The 18659-nt window shown below is 58.4% G+C and overlaps 1 protein-coding gene across 1 annotated transcript; it reads right to left on the bottom strand.

The window, feature by feature from the left end:
- Positions 1 to 204: 204 nt before the first annotated feature.
- Positions 205 to 17882, bottom strand: MYBPC3 (myosin binding protein C3). Its single transcript, XM_067751755.1, has 34 exons — positions 17858 to 17882; positions 16446 to 16712; positions 15755 to 15868; positions 15584 to 15676; positions 15354 to 15502; positions 14280 to 14397; positions 13741 to 13789; positions 13497 to 13526; positions 13270 to 13323; positions 11987 to 12007; positions 11552 to 11715; positions 10538 to 10670; positions 10295 to 10297; positions 10051 to 10175; positions 9866 to 9971; positions 9605 to 9771; positions 9084 to 9249; positions 8201 to 8307; positions 8086 to 8115; positions 7072 to 7211; positions 6750 to 6821; positions 5904 to 6063; positions 5483 to 5587; positions 5205 to 5393; positions 3983 to 4117; positions 3617 to 3784; positions 2795 to 2883; positions 2448 to 2643; positions 2053 to 2192; positions 1695 to 1854; positions 1458 to 1594; positions 977 to 1163; positions 670 to 707; positions 205 to 524 (listed from the first exon to the last, which is right to left on the bottom strand). Exons 1-33 carry the CDS (start codon positions 17880 to 17882, stop codon positions 697 to 699), a joined length of 3810 nt encoding a protein of 1269 aa, XP_067607856.1. The 3' UTR covers positions 205 to 524; positions 670 to 696.
- Between the last annotated feature and the right edge of the window lie 777 nt (positions 17883 to 18659).

The raw sequence follows: 18659 nt of genomic DNA, 5'->3' as shown, positions 1-18659 counted from the left end.
CTCTGTCACAGCTCCTCAGTTTCCTCATTTGAAGGTGGGGAGGACTGAGGTTCCTTCTAGTATTAATGTTTTATGAACTTAGGATCCCACAATGGTCCTCATTTAATTCATCTAGGAGAAAGAATACCTGCCTTCAGTTTGCTCTCAAGATCAAGTAAATTTTCCCGTGCTTTTTCTGAAAACAAGCATCTTGGACAAGAAGAGTCAGGTCTCTGTGACTGCACCGATCTTTTATTGCCCTCATACACTGAGAAAACACGGCAGGCCAGAGAGACCTGTCCCCAGCCACCATTCCTGAGCCCGCACACTTTTCGCCCCAAGGATCTGAGGAGCTTCCAGATGGAGCTCTGACAGGTTAGCCTGTGCGGAGTGCCCCCCATGCCTGCTCATCATAACTACGCTGCCCTACTGGGGCTCCCCCAGTCCAGCTCCAACACACACACTTGCACACACATCCAACAGCAGAAGGTGGCTTGTCCAACTTCCTTCCAGGCTCCTGGTACATGGGTTGGCTCCAGTTGCACCTGTGACACAGGCTCTCTTGTGAATGAGCTGGACTGAAATCCTACTAAGAGCCACCCCCATTTCCTGCTGGCTGCCCCTGGACCAAGGGCCAGGGGTCAGCCTTTGATTTGGGCCCTGGGTATCAGGGTGATGTGGAGTACATACCTGGCCATCCCCAGGGAGCCAGCCTGGTCACTGAGGCACTGCAGGAGAGGAGGCCATGCCATGCATGTGTTGAACCTCCCAGCACTACATGTGTTTCCCCACACACACCCCCCCAGCCTTCGGGAAGGCTCAGGCAAGCAGCTCTGGCAACAAAGTCCAGAAGCCAACACCATCTGGACATGACAGAGTCATTGCTCTTTCAGCCAGAGCGGCTGCTTGGGCCAGGACAGCAAAGCGAAAGCCCAGAGTCGCAGCTGGCACCCGGCCTTTGCCACCACCCCAGGCCCTAGCCCAGCGGGTTCCTCACCTCGCACTTCCAGGCGGCACTCACACTGTGCCTCGCCTTGCAAGTTGGTGGCCCTGCAGACATAGACACCCCCGTCGAAGGGGCAAGGCTTCCTAATCTCCAAGGTCAACACTCCCTGCTTGCTGAACATACGGAAGCGGGCGTCTTTGCCCAGGTCCAGGCCATTCTTGAACCAGGAAATCTTGGGCTATAGATGGGAAGGAGGGAGATCTCTCAGGTTGAGAGAGGACCTGGAGGGAACTTAGGGAGACTAGGCACTTGTGTTTCTACTCTGGGGATCCCACTGGAGTCTCAAACTATGCCCAGGGCCGAGTATGAACAGGGAGCCAATGAGGAATGCCAAGGCCCTGTTCAGGGAGGGCCCTGATACCCAAAAGTGGAGAGAAAACAGGGGGACAGGCTGCGGGGAGGACTGCTTGAGGCAGGGGCCTACGAGCCAGGTCTCCTGGGTTGGCCTGGATCAGGGCCCAAAGCTCCCTACCTTGGGGCTACCCCGGACAGCACAGCAGAGGGTAGCATTGTAGCCGGCAATGACCGAACGGTTCACCAGGGGGCGGGTGAAGCTTGGGGCCTCAGAGAAGTCCAGGGCCTTGTAGTTGGGTGGCTCATACGTGATGCCTGTTGGTGACAGAACTTGGTACCAAGAGGGCCACACCTAGCCAGGCTCGCCCCCCTGCCCCAGCCCCCGCCCGTGGGGGTGGGAGTGAAGGTACAGCACCTGGTCTAGGGATGAAGACAGGCTCCTTGGTGGTGGCGGCTCTGTCACTGGGCCCCACCATGTTATGGCTGAAGACCCGGAAGTAGTAGCCATTGCCGATGATGAGCTCTGACACCACGCAGTGGGTGGGGCGGTAATGCTCCACGACAGTGAACCACTCCTGGGGTGTGGAGGAAAGGTAGGGGGTTCTCTGGGGCAGGCCCTACTTCCTGCCAGGGGCCTCTCTTGGGTACCCCTGGGGTCAGCACCTTCCCTGTGGAGGGGACCAGTCTAAGGATACCGGGGAGGGGCAGCTGGGGCCCAGGTCTGCCTGGACCCAGAGAGGGTGCGTGCGGGGGGCCCAGGCCCCTGGGCTCACCATGCTCTTCTTGTCAGCTTTCTGAACCGTGTAGCCCCAGAGCTCTGTGTTGCCGTTATCTTGGGGTGGCTTCCACTCCAGAGCCACATTGAAACCCCATGTCTCAGTGATCCGGATATCCTGGGGAGGACCTGGCTTGTCTGCAGGAGACAGACCCAGTGGGAAGCCCAAACCTCCTGACATTGCCTGAGTGTGAGTAGGGGACACCAGGCTCCAGGGGCCCCCTCGCCCCTGCCAGGACCTGGCCTGCCATCTTCTGCAGGGGCTCTGGGCATCCCAGAGGAGGGGCCCCAGGCCTGGAAGACGAGAAGCTCCAGGTTGAGCCCTGGGCCCTGGCAGTCCAGCGCAGGGACTAAAAATGCTCGGACTCAGAGGGAAGCCCCAACGCCACGTACCAACGACCTGCAGGACCAGCTCGGCCTTGTCCTCCATGCTCTCGATGCGCAGAGTCACCCGGTAGGTGCCCGAGTGGGCGAGGCATGCGGCCCGGATGAACAGGATGGTGTCCGTGGGGCTGTTGCGGATGCTCACCTCCTCGCCTGCCAGTGGCTGTCCCTCTTTGGTCCAGGTCACCTGAGGCCGGGGCTTGCCCTGTGCGGGAGGACAGCTCACGCCCGAGCCTGGCTCTCCCTAACGGCCACTGCCCCAGTCTCGCTGAGACATCTGTCTGCCGGGCGTGGACAACACACGCGGCAGGGGCGGGGGGGTGTGTGTGTGTGGCAGGGAAGGGGGCCAGCCCTACCTGGAAAGGAATGAGGAGGTTCACGGGCTCTCCAACCTTCTTCTGGATGGTCTGGCGAAGATGTCTGGGTAGCTGGAGCCGTGGCCGCTCTGTGGGTACGAGTGAGGGGCTCGGCGGGGGCCCCCACAGCCGCAGGCACAAGGAGCGCCACAGCGCCCTCCGCTGGAGGCAAGGCCTGGAGAGCCGCAACTAGGAAACATGCCGCCTGCCGGGCCCTCCTCTCCTTTAGCTCCCCAACCCCAGCCCCAAAGCTCCTGCTTCCACCCGAGCCTCTCCACCCTGCTACAACAGGCAGGGATCAGAGAGCGTGAGGAACTTATCTGAGGTCACACAGCTAGCCAGTTGCAGGCCACGATGCAAACCTAGGCTTTTCGACTCCATGCCCCCTGCTGTTTCCATCCCAGTTTGCTGCCTCTTGCCACTCTAAGAACCAATCCTTAAAGGACTGACTCTTTGTTGGCAAAATAATGGAAAGTGGATCCCACATGGGCCAATCTGACAAGCGACCTCACTGCTCAGTCTTTAACACATGGACAATACCTACCTGTTGGAGCTCAGAGACCCACAAAACAGAGCTCGAAGATGATGGTACAATGACCTACATTTTCCCTGGTCCAGAACTGGGGGTTGATATGGAAAACCAAGAGGGAGGCCCTCTCTGCACATCTGGCCTGTGGCACGGGTATAGGCACCGACCCCCTCCTGTCCCTGCCCAGCATTTATTCCCGCCAAGTAGGGTCTCCCTGACTGCCCCCACCTCCACTGGACCCCAGGGGCCAGGGTGCCAGTGGCAGGTCTCATCCCTGCACGAGGAGCACTCACGCAGTATCTCCTGCACCGTCACAGGCTCCGTGGTGGTGACAGGGGCTCCAGGCCCCGCCACATTGTGAGCCCGCACGCGGAAGAGCAGCCGAGCCCCCGTGGGCAGGTCCTTCACCAGCAACGATGTGTGCTCGGTCAGTCCCTGAAGGGCAGCCACCCACTCCGAGCCTGGGGGCGGGGGTGGGGATGAAGAGGCAAGGCCATGGGCAGTGTCCGCATCCTGCCGCCCACATCCCTGGTGGCTGACTGGGGCCTCCACTGCAGACAGGGGCCCTGCAGGGTGACAGAGATCTGGCCTGGCCTGGAGGGCAGTTCAGAGAAGGGTGCTGGGAGGCGGAGGGCCCAGGGCTGGGCTGCAGCACTCACAGCCATCCTGGCAGTACTCCACGCTGTAGCCGTCGAGGCCTCCAGCTCCCATGCGCTCTGGGGGCCTCCACTTGAGGGAGACGGTGGTGTCAGAGACATCCTCCACCGCCAGGTGGCTGGGCTCACTGGGGGGGCCTGGGCAGAGGGGAGGCCAGAGAGGGGTCTGAGCGAGTCTGCACCACCAGGGCAGCTGAAGGACCACAATCCAGGGAAATCCTCCCCCTTTGACTGGCTTTCAAGCACTTTGAGAAATATTTCAGCTCCATTAAAAGACATGTCTCTAGACAGGCTTACAAACAAACACACACCCAAGCAGCATCAGCGATTACAGAAGAGATGTAAACAGGAAAAGACGCCCCAAAACAACACCAACATGCTTAGAAAGAGCCACTTTTGTCAGATGGTGGAGGAAATTCTTTAAATGTAATTCAAGAAAAAACTGGCCTAAAACATGGACATTTCCTGACCCTGTATGAGTAACTGAGTTGACTAAGAGCTAAGAAAACCGGAAGTCACTTCCTAAAGAGAGGCCTGGCCCCTTCTCCCCACAGGCACCCTCTTCCTGCCATCTCACCACACTGTGCCCCCCTCGCTGTGTCTGCCCCACCACGCACAGCCACCCTCCTCCCCCTGAGACTCACATGTCCCAACAGGGACAGGTGTCCTCGAGAGTGCCACACCCTCGGTGTCTGTTCTACCTTCTCAACCTCCATTATACAGATGTGGAAACTGAGGCACAGGGGAAGACGATGACTCCAGATATCCCTCCTGGGGATGAAAGAGCTGGCTCTGCAAACCCCATCTCTGATTCCCGGTCCAGGGCCCTTTCCGAGGGACCCAACTGCCCTCACCCTCTTCCCTGGTTAACAAATGCTGGCTGAAGGGAGTGGGGAAGAGGGAACAATGATTTACTGAGCTGCTGTGTGCCAGATGCTCCGCCTGCATGACCTCATTTCATCCTAACAATTCTATGAAGTAGATACTGTCATTATCCCCATTTTATAGATGTGGAAAGTGAGGCTGGAGAGGTCTCTCAGCTCCACCCCCTGCCAGCTGGTGACCTCGAGAAAGTCATCTAACTTCTCAGAGCCTCACTTTCTTCACCTGTGAAATGAAGGTGATTAAAGGAGACCACGGGTGTAAGCGCCACCGACACACTAGCTGCTATTACTGGGGCCCCTGAACAGGAGGGCGTGGGTCGGGGCAGGCAGGGCAGGCTCACCAACAGGCATGAACGGCTGGGAGGCGGGGCTAGGCCTGGACATGCCCACTGCGTTGACGGCGTAGACCCGCATCTCGTAGACCACGCCCTCGATCATGCTCCGCGCTTCGTGACTCAGCTCCCGCAGCAGGTCGAAGTTCAGCCGCATCCACCGGTAGCTCTTCTTCTTCTTGCGCTCCAGGATGTAGCCTGGCGAGGGGAGGTGGGAGCTCTGGTCTACAGCGCAGGCACCCCCGCACCCCCTGCCCTCGGCTATGTCCCCTGTGCCTTCGGCTCACCTAGGACTGGCTGCCCGCCATCGTAGGCAGGGGGCTCCCACCGCACCGTGCAGGAGTCCTCGCCCACGTTGCTGATATTGGGGGCCGCCGGAGCATCCGGCACATCTGGGGAGAGGGGACCCACATCAGCCCTGCCCGGCCGAGGCCAACGTTGCCCATCCCCACTGCACCCCAACCAACAGGCCTCCCCCACTGCCCCCAGAGCCTAAAACGATCTTTCCAGAATGCAGTTCTGATCACATCACCAGCCTGCAAACAACCTGTTACGGCTCCGCACTGCCCATATTCACCGGTCCTAGCCCCAGACCCCTCTACGGATCTAAGAACGTAGCCCACAGTGTTTGTTTAGAGACTAAATGTGTGCATGGATGGGTCCTCCCTGGTTGCTCCTGTGGCTTCCCCACCTGGACCCCTGCCTCACCGATGACCTTGACTGTGAGGTTGACCTGGTCCTCGCCCACGGGGTTCTGCACCGTGACAACATAGACGCCCTCGTCTTCCTTCTCTGCTCCCTCAACGGTGAATATGCTGCGGTCCTTGGTGGTCTCCACTCGGACCCGGCCCTCGGTCTCACACAGCAGCTGGTGGGGGAGTAGGAGTTGGGGGGAAGGACCCAAGTCAGAACCCAGGGGCTTCTGCAGCCTCTGCAACAGCTGACAGCCCTGAGATGGGAACGGAGCTCAGCGCTGGGTCTGCTGGGGAGACACAGCCTGTGTGGAAACTGCACCCATGTGAGCATCTAATCCAAGACCCTTTCCTTATCACCTGCCATGGGCACGACACCAGGGCAAGGGTCACAGGTTCTAGCTCTAGCTCTGTCATGGAACTTTAGACAATCGCCTGTCTGCTCCATGCCTCAGTTTTCCTATCTGCTGAATGGGAATAACATGACCTCCCAGAGCTATTGTGAGGATCCTGAAAGACCTCAGCTGGGTAGAGGAACCAGGAGTGAGTGGAGGACGAGAAGCTGACCTGATTGGTGCCCCTGCAGCTACTCCTATTGAAAAGTGCCAGGGACCCCACTCCCTTGCTGGGAAGAAGCACAAAGTCAAGGTCAGCTCAGGAAGACAAGAGCCAGGGAGCGCCCCCAGTCAGGAGGACTTCCTGGCAATGTTGAAGGTGTGAACGTGTGTCTGTCTGGGGCATGAGGGCCCCGTGGAGACCCTACCAGGGGCAGGAGCACCTTCACAGAGACCTCACCTGAGTTTGGATACCACATGGGCAGAAAATGACTAAGGGCCAATGAGCCACCTTCAGCCTCACTCACCTTCTTGTCAAATACCCACTCGTCACTGGCACCTGTATCCCCTGATGCATCGAGGGCTGGGACCTTATTCCTCTGGGAACAGAGCAGGAAGGAAGAAGTGAGGGGAGAGGGTCTGGCTCAGCCTGGAGGGAACCCCTGCCCAGCAACCCCTACCCCTGTCCCTCCTTTGCCCACCTCCCCGACCTCTCAGCCTGCTGAGCCTCTGTGCCCCTAGTCAGCGGCCAGGGCGTGTACATGTGGAGGGGGGGGAGCAGGTCCCACCATACACTAGTCCCATGCACCCATTTTACAGGTGGGGAAGTGGGGGAGGGATCCACAGTACCTTTGTGATGGTCTTCTGCCAAATCACAGTAGGAGCAGGGTCCCCGGAGATAGGAACATCCAGGCGTAGCTTGTTCCCAGCCACCACCACAATGGTATCCGGCACGCGACCTGGGCAGTCCAGGTGGATCTTGGGAGGTTCTGGCAGGGAGATGGCACAGGTCAGTGAAAGAGGAAGGGGCCTAAGGCCTATGAAAGAGGGGAAAGCTAGAAGGAGCACATGCCCCTGGCTGTTTTGTTTTTATTCTACTGAGGTATAGTTTGCACACGCTAAAATGCCAAGACTTGAACATACAGCTTGATGAGTTTTGACAAATGTATACACCCTGTGTAACCACCACCCAGTCAAGATCTAAAACATTTCCATCTCCCCAGGAAGTTTCCAGGGAGGTTCATAACATCAGGTCACCTAGCGTAGCATTTCTCAACTTGTGTTTGGGAATGCCTTCCTAGAAAAAAAAAAATTTCCATGGACAAACAATTAGGAAACCCGAGGTTAAACAAAGTTAAGCAGGATTTTTTAGAGCAGTTGACATGCTAATGCACCTTCTGAATCAACAAGAGGTTCCCAAGCTTATTTCACCATGGAACCCTTGTAAAATGGAGTATCGTATTAAGTGAACCCTGTTTAGAAAGCCCTGACCTACAGCATGCCTCAGCCTGGACTGTTCTCCTGAAATTAGGATCCTACACAGTTTAATCTAGAAGCAGGAAAGGTACTTGTAAAGCAGATTTAATAATAAAACCTCACCTCTGTGATGTCATTTGGAAGCTCACACACACCATGTCAGGTCATTGTTCCTACCATCCCATAGGGGAGCCACTTCAGGATCCCCATTTTAGAGGCGAGGAAACTGAGGCTCAGAGGGACTGCAGGTGGCCCGTGGTTGTGAGTGGCAGAGCTGGGGCTGGGCCTCAGGGTCCCCACTCCCGGTTCCTTTCTTCCCTCCGCTTGTGAGTGGAAGGGAGACACGGGCAGGGCGTGGTAGGCAGCACCCAGGGGCCCAAGACTCACCCTGCCTAGGCACGAAGTCAATCTTGACCTCTGCAAGAGATGCAAGAGCAAGTGGCACCAGGGTGAAGGCAGGGCCCAGTGGCAGGGGCCCCCATGCCCCTCAGCACCCGCTCACCCATGAAGTGGAGCTTGGCAGACAGGTTACAGGCGAAGCCTTGTGGCACAAAGCTGTAGTCCGCCTCGTCTGCGGGCGTGACGTCGTCTATGGTCAGTCTGTGGACCCTGCGGGGCAGTGATGGCTCAAGGGGCCCTGCTGGGCCATGCACCCCTGGGCTCACCGGACACCCCAGCCAGGGCTCCAGGGGGCCCGCACCCACCCTAGCTCAGTGGTGTTCTAGCTCTCTTCCTCTGTGTTTGAATTTTCCAGCTCCCTTGCATGCTTTCAGAGGTAAGCAGTGTAGATGTGTCCCCTCGGCTGGGCCACTGGAGACTGGGCAGGGGCTGGTCTCATTAGTCTCCGTGAACTTGGGCCCAGATGCTCGGGGCATGCGTAAGGGAGTGGGAGAGAATGAGGGCCCCTGGCCGGAGCCATCCTCCGAGGCCTCCTACTCTACCCTGGTCATGAGTTGGCGGGGCGGGGGGGGGGGGCGCTCCCAGCCTGTCTGTATCTCTCACTGCTTCGTCTTTGTCTCTGTCTCCCTCCTTCTCCGTCTCCGATGGACCCTTCTTCTCTGTATGCGTCTGCCTCTCCATACTTCTGTCTGTCTCTCTCTGTATCTTTCTATTTGTCTCTGTCCTGATTCTGTGTGTCTGTCTCTCTGTTCATCTGCTTCTCCCTCTGTCTCTCAATCTCAGTCTGACTTTGTCTCTGGCTCAGTCTCGGTCCTGTCTCTGAGTGTCTGTCTCTTTCTGCTTATCTCCATCCATCTGTCTGTCTTTGTCACCATCTTCTTCTCTCTCTGTGTCTCTATCTCAGTCTCTCTCTCTGTGTCTCTCCCTGTCTCTGTCAGTCTCTGTTTCTCTCTGTCTCTCTGTGTGTCTGTCTCTGGCACACTCACCGCCCGATGTGGGACACCTTTATGCGGCTGTCAGGCACCAGCTCCTTCCCGTTCTTCAGCCACACGCCCCGCACGTTCTCATCCGACACCTCACACTTGAACACGGCCTGGTCCTTTGAGCCTACCGTCAGGTCCGCGATGCTCTGGTACACCTCCAGCTTTTTCTCTGGGGGACATAGGGCAGAGCCAGTGAGCTGGGGAGGGTGTGTGAGGGCGTGAATCCCCGCGGAGATCCCTCGGGCTTGTGAAAATACATGAGTGCAATGCATGTGTGCCTGTGACGGTGCCGTGTACAAAAGGAATCTCATGTGTGCCGGGGTGGGTGACACTAACCAGGCCCATCTGAACCTCCAAATACCCTCCAGGTGGTCACCTCAGCATCCCCATTTTACGGATGAGAAAGGTGAGGCCTGATGTGTCGAAGTTACTTGTCCAAGGCCATGCAGGCCTCGCTCCCGGGTTTGCCCAATTCTCCTACATGGCTGGGGCGCTAGTGCTGAGGGGGCCTCCCAGGGCCTCACCCTGAACGATGAGTTCAGCCAGAGCCTGGCCCCCGCTCGTGCGCAGTGCATAGTGCCCAGCATCCTCCAGCGTTGCCTCGTTGATGATCAGGTGGTGTCTCTGGCCGTCCTTCTTGAATCGGTATTTGAAGGTCTCCTCCCGGGTCAGTTCCACCCCGTCCTTCAGCCTGGCCAGAGGGTGGGCAGTAGGTGCCAGGGCCTCCTCTGGGGATGCCTCCAGGTCCCCGGCCCCGCCCCGAGCCCCCCGCCTCTGGCACTCACCATTTGACCTGGGCCCCCTCCTCAGACACTTCACACTCAAACTCCACGCGCTGTCCCACCATCACCAGCTGGTCCTCCAGGGGACATGTGATCAGCACGGGGGGCTCTGCCGAGCAGAGAGAGCGTGATGGGTGGGCCGCTCTGTGGGCCCCTCCCCTCTCAGGGTCTCAGGACGCCAGGCCCACCTTTGACAAAGAGCTCGGTGCTGCACTTCTCGCTGCCCACCACGCACTGGTAAGCCGCGTCGTCCGCCAGCGAGCACTGGTTGATGGTCAGCGTGCGCTTGGCGCCGACCGACTCGAAGATGTACCTGGGCGGGGCCGGGGTGTGGGCAGGAGAGCCATGGACGCACCTCCTGGGCTCTGGGCCCCCCCTCAAACTGCCGTCGGGACCCCCGTGCCCACGCCCCAAGCCTTCCAGGAGCCTTACTTGCTGTGGAGCAGAAGGGGCCATTGGAGCGTCCCGATGGGAGGAGCGAGACCAAGAGAAAATGAGCAGGGAATAGAGCCAGGAAGAAACAGAAAGGTGGGGAGTTAGACCCAGAGAGACAGGGATCCAGAGCTGGCCAGAGAGCATGGGCGGAGGGAGAGGCAGGGAGAGCACGGCCGGGGAGCAGCCCCCCAGGGCCCCTCCTCACCCTGCAGTGTCCCCGGGTCCCACTCCCACCCGCACCTGCCGCTCATCTGGATCTCCTGTCCGTTCTTAAGCCACTTGACCTCGGCGTCGGGGTCGGCCAGCTCCACGGTCAGCCGGATCTTGTGGCCCTTGCTCACCTGGTAGGCCGGCTGCAGCTTCTTCTGAAAGGCTGAGCGCTTCCACCCCTCAGCCCCCTGCTCCCGGGGCCGCCCAGCGAGGAGGGCGAGGTCCTGCCCCTCTCCTCCTCCTGCCTCCCCAGTCTCTCTCTGTGCCTCCGCTGTGACTCTGTCTCTCTACCCCTGTCTGTCACCTCCTTGTCTCTTGTCTTCCTGTCTTCCTTGGAGTCCTCTTCACCTGCTCAGCTCAGGGATAGGGTCCGGGGCTTTCCAAAAGGACAGAAGCTTGGCAGGAGAATGGGTGATGGGACAAACGGGCCTCCTCTCCACTGTTTTACCAACAACCCCCGGTTTTATGCCCTCCTGCCAGGCGCCTCTGTTGTCCCAGCTCAGTTTCCAGGGCTCCTTGTCAACCCCTTGATGGGTTGACAACCCATCAACCCCTTGAGCCCTCTCCTCGGACCCGCCTGGGGGCGAGGGGCGCTAACCTACACCCACCTGTTCTGTTTGCCTGTGAGGAAGATTAACCAGGCTCTTCTCTTCGCGGGTCGGGGGTCTCTGGGCTAAACTGGCTTCTTCCCCTTTTTTGGGTGTTGGGAGAATTAAGCAGGCTTTTTTTTCCCAAGCCGGGTAGGCGAGGAAGAGGCCGCCTGGCTTTGGCTGGGGGAGGAGGGCTGGTCCGGGCTCCGTCCTCTTCCTGTGGCGTCTCTGGGCTAACTTGGCCCTTTTCTTTTTCTGTGCGGCAAGGTGCCTGCCTGGGCCCTCCCGCTTTTTCCCCACACGAGGGGGGCTTCACCTGGACTCTCCTTTCCTGAGCGTCTCTGGGCCACGCTGGACGCAGCTCTTTTTCCGTGGGCACGTGCGCGTGCGTGCACGCGCGCGCGTCTGCGCAGGCGCTCACCTCGCCCTCTCCTCTCCCTGGGAGGGGTCTCACCTGTGCTCTTCTTCTCCTCCCGCTTCATGCCCTTGAGCCTCTTGAGCATGCCTCGCAGGTCGGTGATGCCGTGCTGGAAGGCGATGCGCTCATACTCTGACGGGGGTGCCTGCCGCAGGATCTCCCACACATCCTCCTCCGCGGGGGCCTCCAGCCTCGAGTCCCTGTGTCACACGGTCCACGTGGCGAGGCTTCAGGGCAGTCCCCATGGCCAAGACAAAACTGCAGCCTCCTCTCCTCCCCTCCCAAGCGGAAGCTGCCCCTGCCCCTCTGCCTCTTCCCTTCTGGTGGGACAGCTCGAGCTGGAGTGGGTACTGGGCCAGTGCTGGGGCTCAAGGGGGCTTAAGGCTTCAGTATGGGGGGGGGGCGCTGGGACTGGGAGGTGCTCCTGGCTGAAGTAGGGGTGACAGGTGCAGAGCTTCATGGGGCACTCACCGCGGGGTCCGGAAGCTGCTGCTCCAGGTGGGGAAGAAAAGCAGTGGACACATTAGAGGTGTAACAGAGAAGAACAAACCTGACTCCATATTGGATCTATTCCTTTAGCTCTAACCCTTGTACTGTGTTGCCTGTTCTTGGTCATGCTGGCTCTGCACCTTTGTAAAAGAATGTTGCCTATGGCCCAAACTATATATGATAGCCCATTCTCAAGGCTTTGCCTCCCAGGCTTGAACTTTAAAGGTATATAGCACTTTTCATTTGTATAGAGATAAAAAAATACAGAACAGAAAATAACATTTGTCTTGTTGGAGGTTTACAGGAACATTGTGACCAGACCTACATGGCCGGCTGCAAGAACAAAGGCTTCCACCAAGAAGTCTGCAATAACCAGCCACACTCCCTCCCCTTTTAGTAGAAAAGAAGCCCGAATCCTAACTTGGGGAAGATGGTTCTTTGGGACACTAGTCCACCATCTTCTCGGTTTGCTGGCTTTCCCAATAAAATCGCTAGTCCTTGCCCCAACACCTTGTCTCTCAATTTATTGGCCTGTCGTGTGGCAAGCAGTCTGAGCTTGGACTTGGTAACGAAGGGATGGGTCATCCCTCCGTGGACCGCAGCCCGTGGGTCCTCACCTCCACCCTCTTCCCTGCACTCATACCTCTCCGTTTACACGGCACATGTGGCCTTGTTTATTCCTCCTGAGCTCCGGCAGGTGGGTATCAGGAGAACCTGAGGCTCAGAGACTCTCCCCAGTCAGCAGGGATCCTCACCCAGGTCAGTCTGATCCCCAGCCCTGTCATCTGTCATCCGCCCTGGTGGGGACGGCTACAGAGTCCTGCCAGTGCCCTGCTTCCCCAAAGCACTTAACCCCCATGCTCATTTTCTGGGCTGCAGCAGCATCGACCATACTGCAGGGTCCAGGAGAGGGAGGGACAGGACACTGAGGACACAACTCAATTGCACTGGGCTAGGTGGGCAATTTCTGAGGCTTTGGAGCCTTCTCCCAGCTTCTGGGTCCCCAGAGCCTATTGAGATGAGCTGTCGCAGACTCAAGTGTAGGAGGTCATGGGAACAGTGTGAGGATGTTAGTTCACAGGATGTAACTTCTGCTGAGCCCTCTGACTCTTCGCAACACCTGGATTGTCCCATTTGACAGGCAAGGAAACCATCTCAGAGAGGTGCGGTGACCTGCTCAGGGCCACACGGCTGGAAAACCACGGTGCCAGAATTTGAAACTGGGCCACGTCACCTGCTCTGAGAGCTGCTACCCAGGGGCTCACCTCTTCCTCAGCAGCGAGCTGAAGTCCAGAGTCCCAGCATCCTCATGGCCATCACTATGGAGAGGAACCCCCATAAGGCCACAGTTGAGCCATAGAAGGGGTTTGGGAGCAGGGGGTGGGGTCGTGGTGGGGGGATGGACGTGAGAGGAAGGGACACTGGCTGAACGGCTTCTCCCTGTCTATCTCAGACCCCCAGGGTCTATGTACAGGTGGGTAGGAACGGGTACCTGATTCGCCGACCTCCTCCAGCCAGGCTCCTGTGGGGGTTAGACTCAGTTTCTCACCTGCCCAGGGGAGCTTACTCTCTTCCATCCCCATCCTCTTTATCCTGGCCCTCCACATCACCCCAAGCCCTGACCCCCGTATCACCCCCTGTCCTGGTCCCCCCACATTACCCCTGGCCCAAACCCCAAGGGGCCTCAGACCCCAGCACCAGCTTCCCCCAGGCCCTGACGAGAGGTGGCCACTCACGTGCGGCGGAAAGCTGATCGGAGGTCCACGTCTCCGGGGCCGATGGCCTCTGGGTTCAAAGACGGGGATGAGTCAGGGGAGGAGGCTTCAGAGGGGACGATCCCAGAAGCCCTGCCCTGGGATCTCCTGGTGTTGCAGACCTGCCCATCCATGACCCCTTGACAGTGGGCATCTGCCCCAGGACCCCATCTTCTCAGCCTTTCCCAGCCAGGGTCAAGGTACCAGGGACGTGGGGCAGTTTATCGTTCCCAGTACCTTTGAGGTGGTTCATCTCCCGCCCATCTCTCAACTTACCCTTCACCTGTTCACCTGTGCCAGGATCCCAGACACCAAGATGACTAAGACCCCAGATGAGATCTGGGCTCAAGCCCCACCCCACCCCTGGAAGCCTCGATGGGTTTCTTTCAGTATTGGGCATGTGGTCAGTGGTTGCATGGCCAGGGCTCAGCATCCTCCTTAGTATTGGGAAGTGGAGGCAGGTATGGGGACAGGACACGTGTGGAGCCCAAACCCAGAACTGATACCAGAGGGCCCCTTACCATGGACAGTGAGGTTGAAGTTGCAGCTGTCAAATTTGTCCTTGGTGGACACCTCACAGCGGTAGCCACCAGCAAAGGTGGCCTGGGCATCTGTGATGTGTAGCTCAAACAGGTAGACCTGTGGAGGTGAGGTGTCAAGGGAGACTGGAAGCGAGGAGATGCGGCCCTTCACCCCTAAAGGAGACTGTGGGTGGTTAAGGGCCACCGACCTTCTCACCCCTCAGGGCTTAAATTAATCCATACAGTTTTGTATAAATAGAAAAAGGGGCCCCTTCTCAAGATACATTGACTGCCATCTGCTGGCACAGGGTGGTGATACAATGTAAATCAAGGGTGGCTACAAGGCACATGGCATTCACTTAAGATGAGGCACTTTGGGGAATCCCCTGGTGGTCCAGTGGTTAGGACTCCACGCTTTCACTGCAGTGGGCCCAGGTTTGATCCCTGGCTGGGGAACTAAGATCCTGCAATCCACGTGGTTCGGCCAAAAAAAAAAAGAGGCACTTTTGTTCAGTGCACAGCCCACACAACTGTACATGTCTACCCTGCCCTGCCAGACGCCCCCTTGCCTGGGCTGGAACTGTGGAAGTGTGGGAGGAGCAAAGGCTGAGAGTCAAAGCACAGGTTCTAGGCCTGGCTCTGAGTGACCTGGGACCAGCAACAATAAACTCTCAAGCTTTGGTTTCCTTGTCTGTATTGTGAAGAATTGTTATGGTTGATCATTGAGGGTCCCTTGAGCTCTGACATCCATCCATCTGGGGCCTTTACACCCTCACTGACTGGTGCCCCCCAAGTCTTATTTATGCCCCCTTGAGACTATCATGCCCTCCGAGCCCCCTACGTCCCACAGGTCCCCTGTGCCTCCCCATAACCCTCCTCTGAGCCTCCCCATGCTCCCTGTGTGCCTCTGGCCCCCCAACCAGCTTCCCAGGCTCCCCATGACCTTCTGTGCACCTCCTCTGTGCCTCAAGTCTCATGGTGCCCCCTGCCTCTCTGTGGCCCCCACGCCTTCCAGGGGCTCTCCAGGTCCCCTTTCCATGCATCCCCGTGACCCCCGTGCCCCGCAGGTCCCACCTTGCTGGTCCGATCGTAGCTGTCGTGCAGCTGCAGGTGTTGCCCCACCTTGCTGCTCAGGTCCACCCACTTGCCCTTGAACCACTTGACTACAGGTGGTTTCAGGAGGCTAGCCCCTGCCACGCGGGCTGAGAAGGTGATGCTGCCACCTGCAGGAGAGGGGTGACAATCGGGGATGCCCTGCTGCCTCCCTCCCCACTTCACCCTGGGTGCAGCAGCCCTGCACTCACCCGCGGTCACCTCGCCATCCTGTGGCCTCATCACAAAGAGGCCGATGGGATCGTCAGGGACACTGGGTCCATCGGGGGCTGCTGAGCTTGACCCTGTGGACAGAGGCCTTTGAGACCTGCCCTGGGACACCCCCATCCACTGACCCAGCCTCCCTGACCCGCCCCTCTCACCTTCAGGCCTTGGGGAGCCTCCTTCCACTTCAGTGGCCGAGGCCAGGGCTTCTCCAGGGGCTCCAGGAGCCTCAGCAGGGGCGGGAGCAGGGCCTGGCACAGGCTCTGCCTTCCCTGGAGGGGATCAGATGGGGGGTCGTGGAGCAGCTTCTAACCAGAGACCCCCTCTTCTTGTCCCTGGTCCTTCCCGCCTTTGCAGTGTGTACAAAGGTTCATTCAGCCTGCCTCTCACCTTCTCCTCGCCCTCACTGGCCGTCTGTGCGCACATTCCAGGGGCTCAGCCTGAACATCCCTCCTCTCCTTCCCCAGGCCCTGGTCTTGGTCCAGCCCCCCAGGCTGGGCTGGGGCTCCCTCCACACCCATAAGCTCATGGGGCTTCCCTGCCAGCACACACAGCCCACCAAGTTTCCATCTGCGTGGGCATGTCCAGTGGGAAGGCAGGTTATGTCTTATTCATCTCTGAACTTCCCCCAACTCCATAACGGCCAAGACAGGCCAGGGAGCCACGTGGGGACACTCAGAAAGGTCTTGCTACAGAAAACGGGAAAAGGCCATTGCTGGCTGAGGGCACAGCCGAAGCAAAGGTAAGAAAGTGAGAAAACATCTCCTGCACTCTGGTCGAAGGAGAGGTGGTGGGGCTGCCCCTGCTCCCAGTAGCTCCAACTTCAGGGAAGGCTGCCCAAGGTCTTACCTGCTTCTAAGACCTTGAGGTCAAACTTGACCTTGGAGGAGCCAGCGATGACTGCATAGGACCCCTGGTCGGCAGAGCCCACGTCCCTCACTGTCAGCGTGTGCCGCGTGCCCTCGGCTGCCAGGCCATATTTGTTACTGGCACTGATGTCCCTGCCTGCCCGCTGCCAGCGCACCTTCACTCCTGCCCGCTCTGTCTCGGCCTCGAACACGGCAGGGCTGCCTGTGACCGCCTCCACTGACCGTGGCTTCTTGCTGAAGGCGGAAACTGAGGGGCAAATGGAATCTGCAGGGGCCCCTGGCTTGCCCATGCACACCACCCCTATAGCGCTTCTTATTAAATACGACGATAAGCGCTTTAATGCATCACCTCGTTTAATGCTCCAGTGGCTCTATGAGGTAGGTGCAGTTATTATGTCCATTTCTCAGATGGGGACTCTGAGGCTCAGAGAGGTTAAGGGACTTACCCAAGATCACATAGCCAGTAGGTAGGAGAGCCAGGCCTGTGGTCCAACCTCCATACAAGAATTTTGCTAGGTGTGTCCCTGGATACCCCACCCTCTCAGCCTGTGGAAGCCCATCCCCCTTTCACCCCACCAGCTGGGACGCTTGGCCAGGGACCAGTACTCTGCCTACTTGGACGTGGCTAAATTTGTCCTCTAAGAGCTTCAGGCTGAGAATCGGCAACCGAGATAAGGCTGGCCTGGGAGGGAGCTGGGGCTGGGGGGACGATCCCTGACATGGACGACCTTGGTGAGGGCACAGGCCAGGACTGGGACTCTGGGCTGTGACTTTCTCTGCCCTTGGCTGGAGATCAGGGGCCTCTTGACCATCCCCTCCCAGAGCAGAAGGGCTGCAATACCCCACTGCGGGGGTCATGACTGGTGTGCGGGCCACAGGGGTGCAGGCTCAGAAAGCAGACAGTCTCAGAGCTGGAAGGAACCAACCTAACCCCTCCTTGTATAGATGGGGAAACTGAGACCCAGAAGGGGAGGGACTTGTCCAAGAGCATTCAGGGAGCCTGGCTCAAGTCTAGAGTCATCCTGGGGTCCTTCCTGCAGCAGCCTTTTCCCAAAAGGCAAGCCCAGGCCTAACCTTGCTGCAGGAGATGGGCATGGAGGCAGGGAAGGGGTCTTCTGCGTCCTGAGAGTGGGGTGATGGCCCACTTCCTGCCTTGGCTCTCTCCCACTCTGTGCCCCTGACCCTGGTTTACTCTCACTCTCATCAGAAGGATGAGAAGGAGAAACTGAGAATCAAAAAAAGGACCCAGGAGGACGGTGCCCCTGTGCTGGGGCTCAGAGGCCTCGACCTCAACAACCCCCTCAGGAACTCGCTCCGAGGCCCGCCCCCAATTGCAGATGTCCCCAGCCCTCCCTGCCCCACGCTCAGCCCCAACCCCAGGCCTGGAGCTACCTGGTTTCTTCCCTGGCTCAGGCATCTTGGGAGAGGTCACGCCAGGAACGGAGCACGCACGGGCCACCGAAAGAGAATCTGAGCAGGGATCCGTCTCCCTACTATATAAGGGGCCACCCCCTCCCCAGGCCCTCCTTATCTGCACCCTGCCCAGCCACCTGCTAAATATAGACAAATTCCAGAGATCAAGGGCTCTCCAGGAGAACATGGGACCCCATTGTTCCTGGCTGGCCCCATCCCCTCCCCTGCCAGCCCAATATGACAGCTTCTGCCCCCCAGCCCTCAATAAACCTCAGGGGTACCCCAAGCCCTGTCTGTACGTCCTTCTGACAGGCAAATTGTGCGGTGGGAGCGTGTGGGGCCCATAACCCTGAGGCTGATGGGTCAAACATATCCTTGCTGGGCGGTGGTTACATGCACAGCCCTGGGCTGGGCTGCCCGGGGTCCTGGCTTCCCCCGTCAGTGTTCCCTTGTGACCTTCTGCCCCCTGTGACTGCCTCCACACACCCTCCCCCTGCCCCCGCTCAGGTCACATCAGGAACATCAGTTGCTACACAGAAAGAAGCAAATTACATGTGACCTACTGTAAGCAAGACCCAATATCAGGGAAGGTCATTTGTCCCTCACAGTCCGGAGGGAGGAATTCTGTACCCAAGGATTGTCCACATGGTCAAAACTTACCATCCCTTTTAACACCGAAATCCATTCTTTTCTTCCATTTTAACCATATTTAAACCTCATCTCATGTTCCTGGGCCTTCTTTAAAAGGGGACTGGGCACCACTTTCCCTCTCTTGGGGCTC

This window comes from Pseudorca crassidens, chromosome 9 (assembly GCF_039906515.1).
Source record: "Pseudorca crassidens isolate mPseCra1 chromosome 9, mPseCra1.hap1, whole genome shotgun sequence".
In the NCBI taxonomy this organism is placed as follows: Eukaryota; Metazoa; Chordata; class Mammalia; order Artiodactyla; family Delphinidae; genus Pseudorca; species Pseudorca crassidens.
This window is presented reverse-complemented; position numbering and strand designations above follow the sequence as displayed.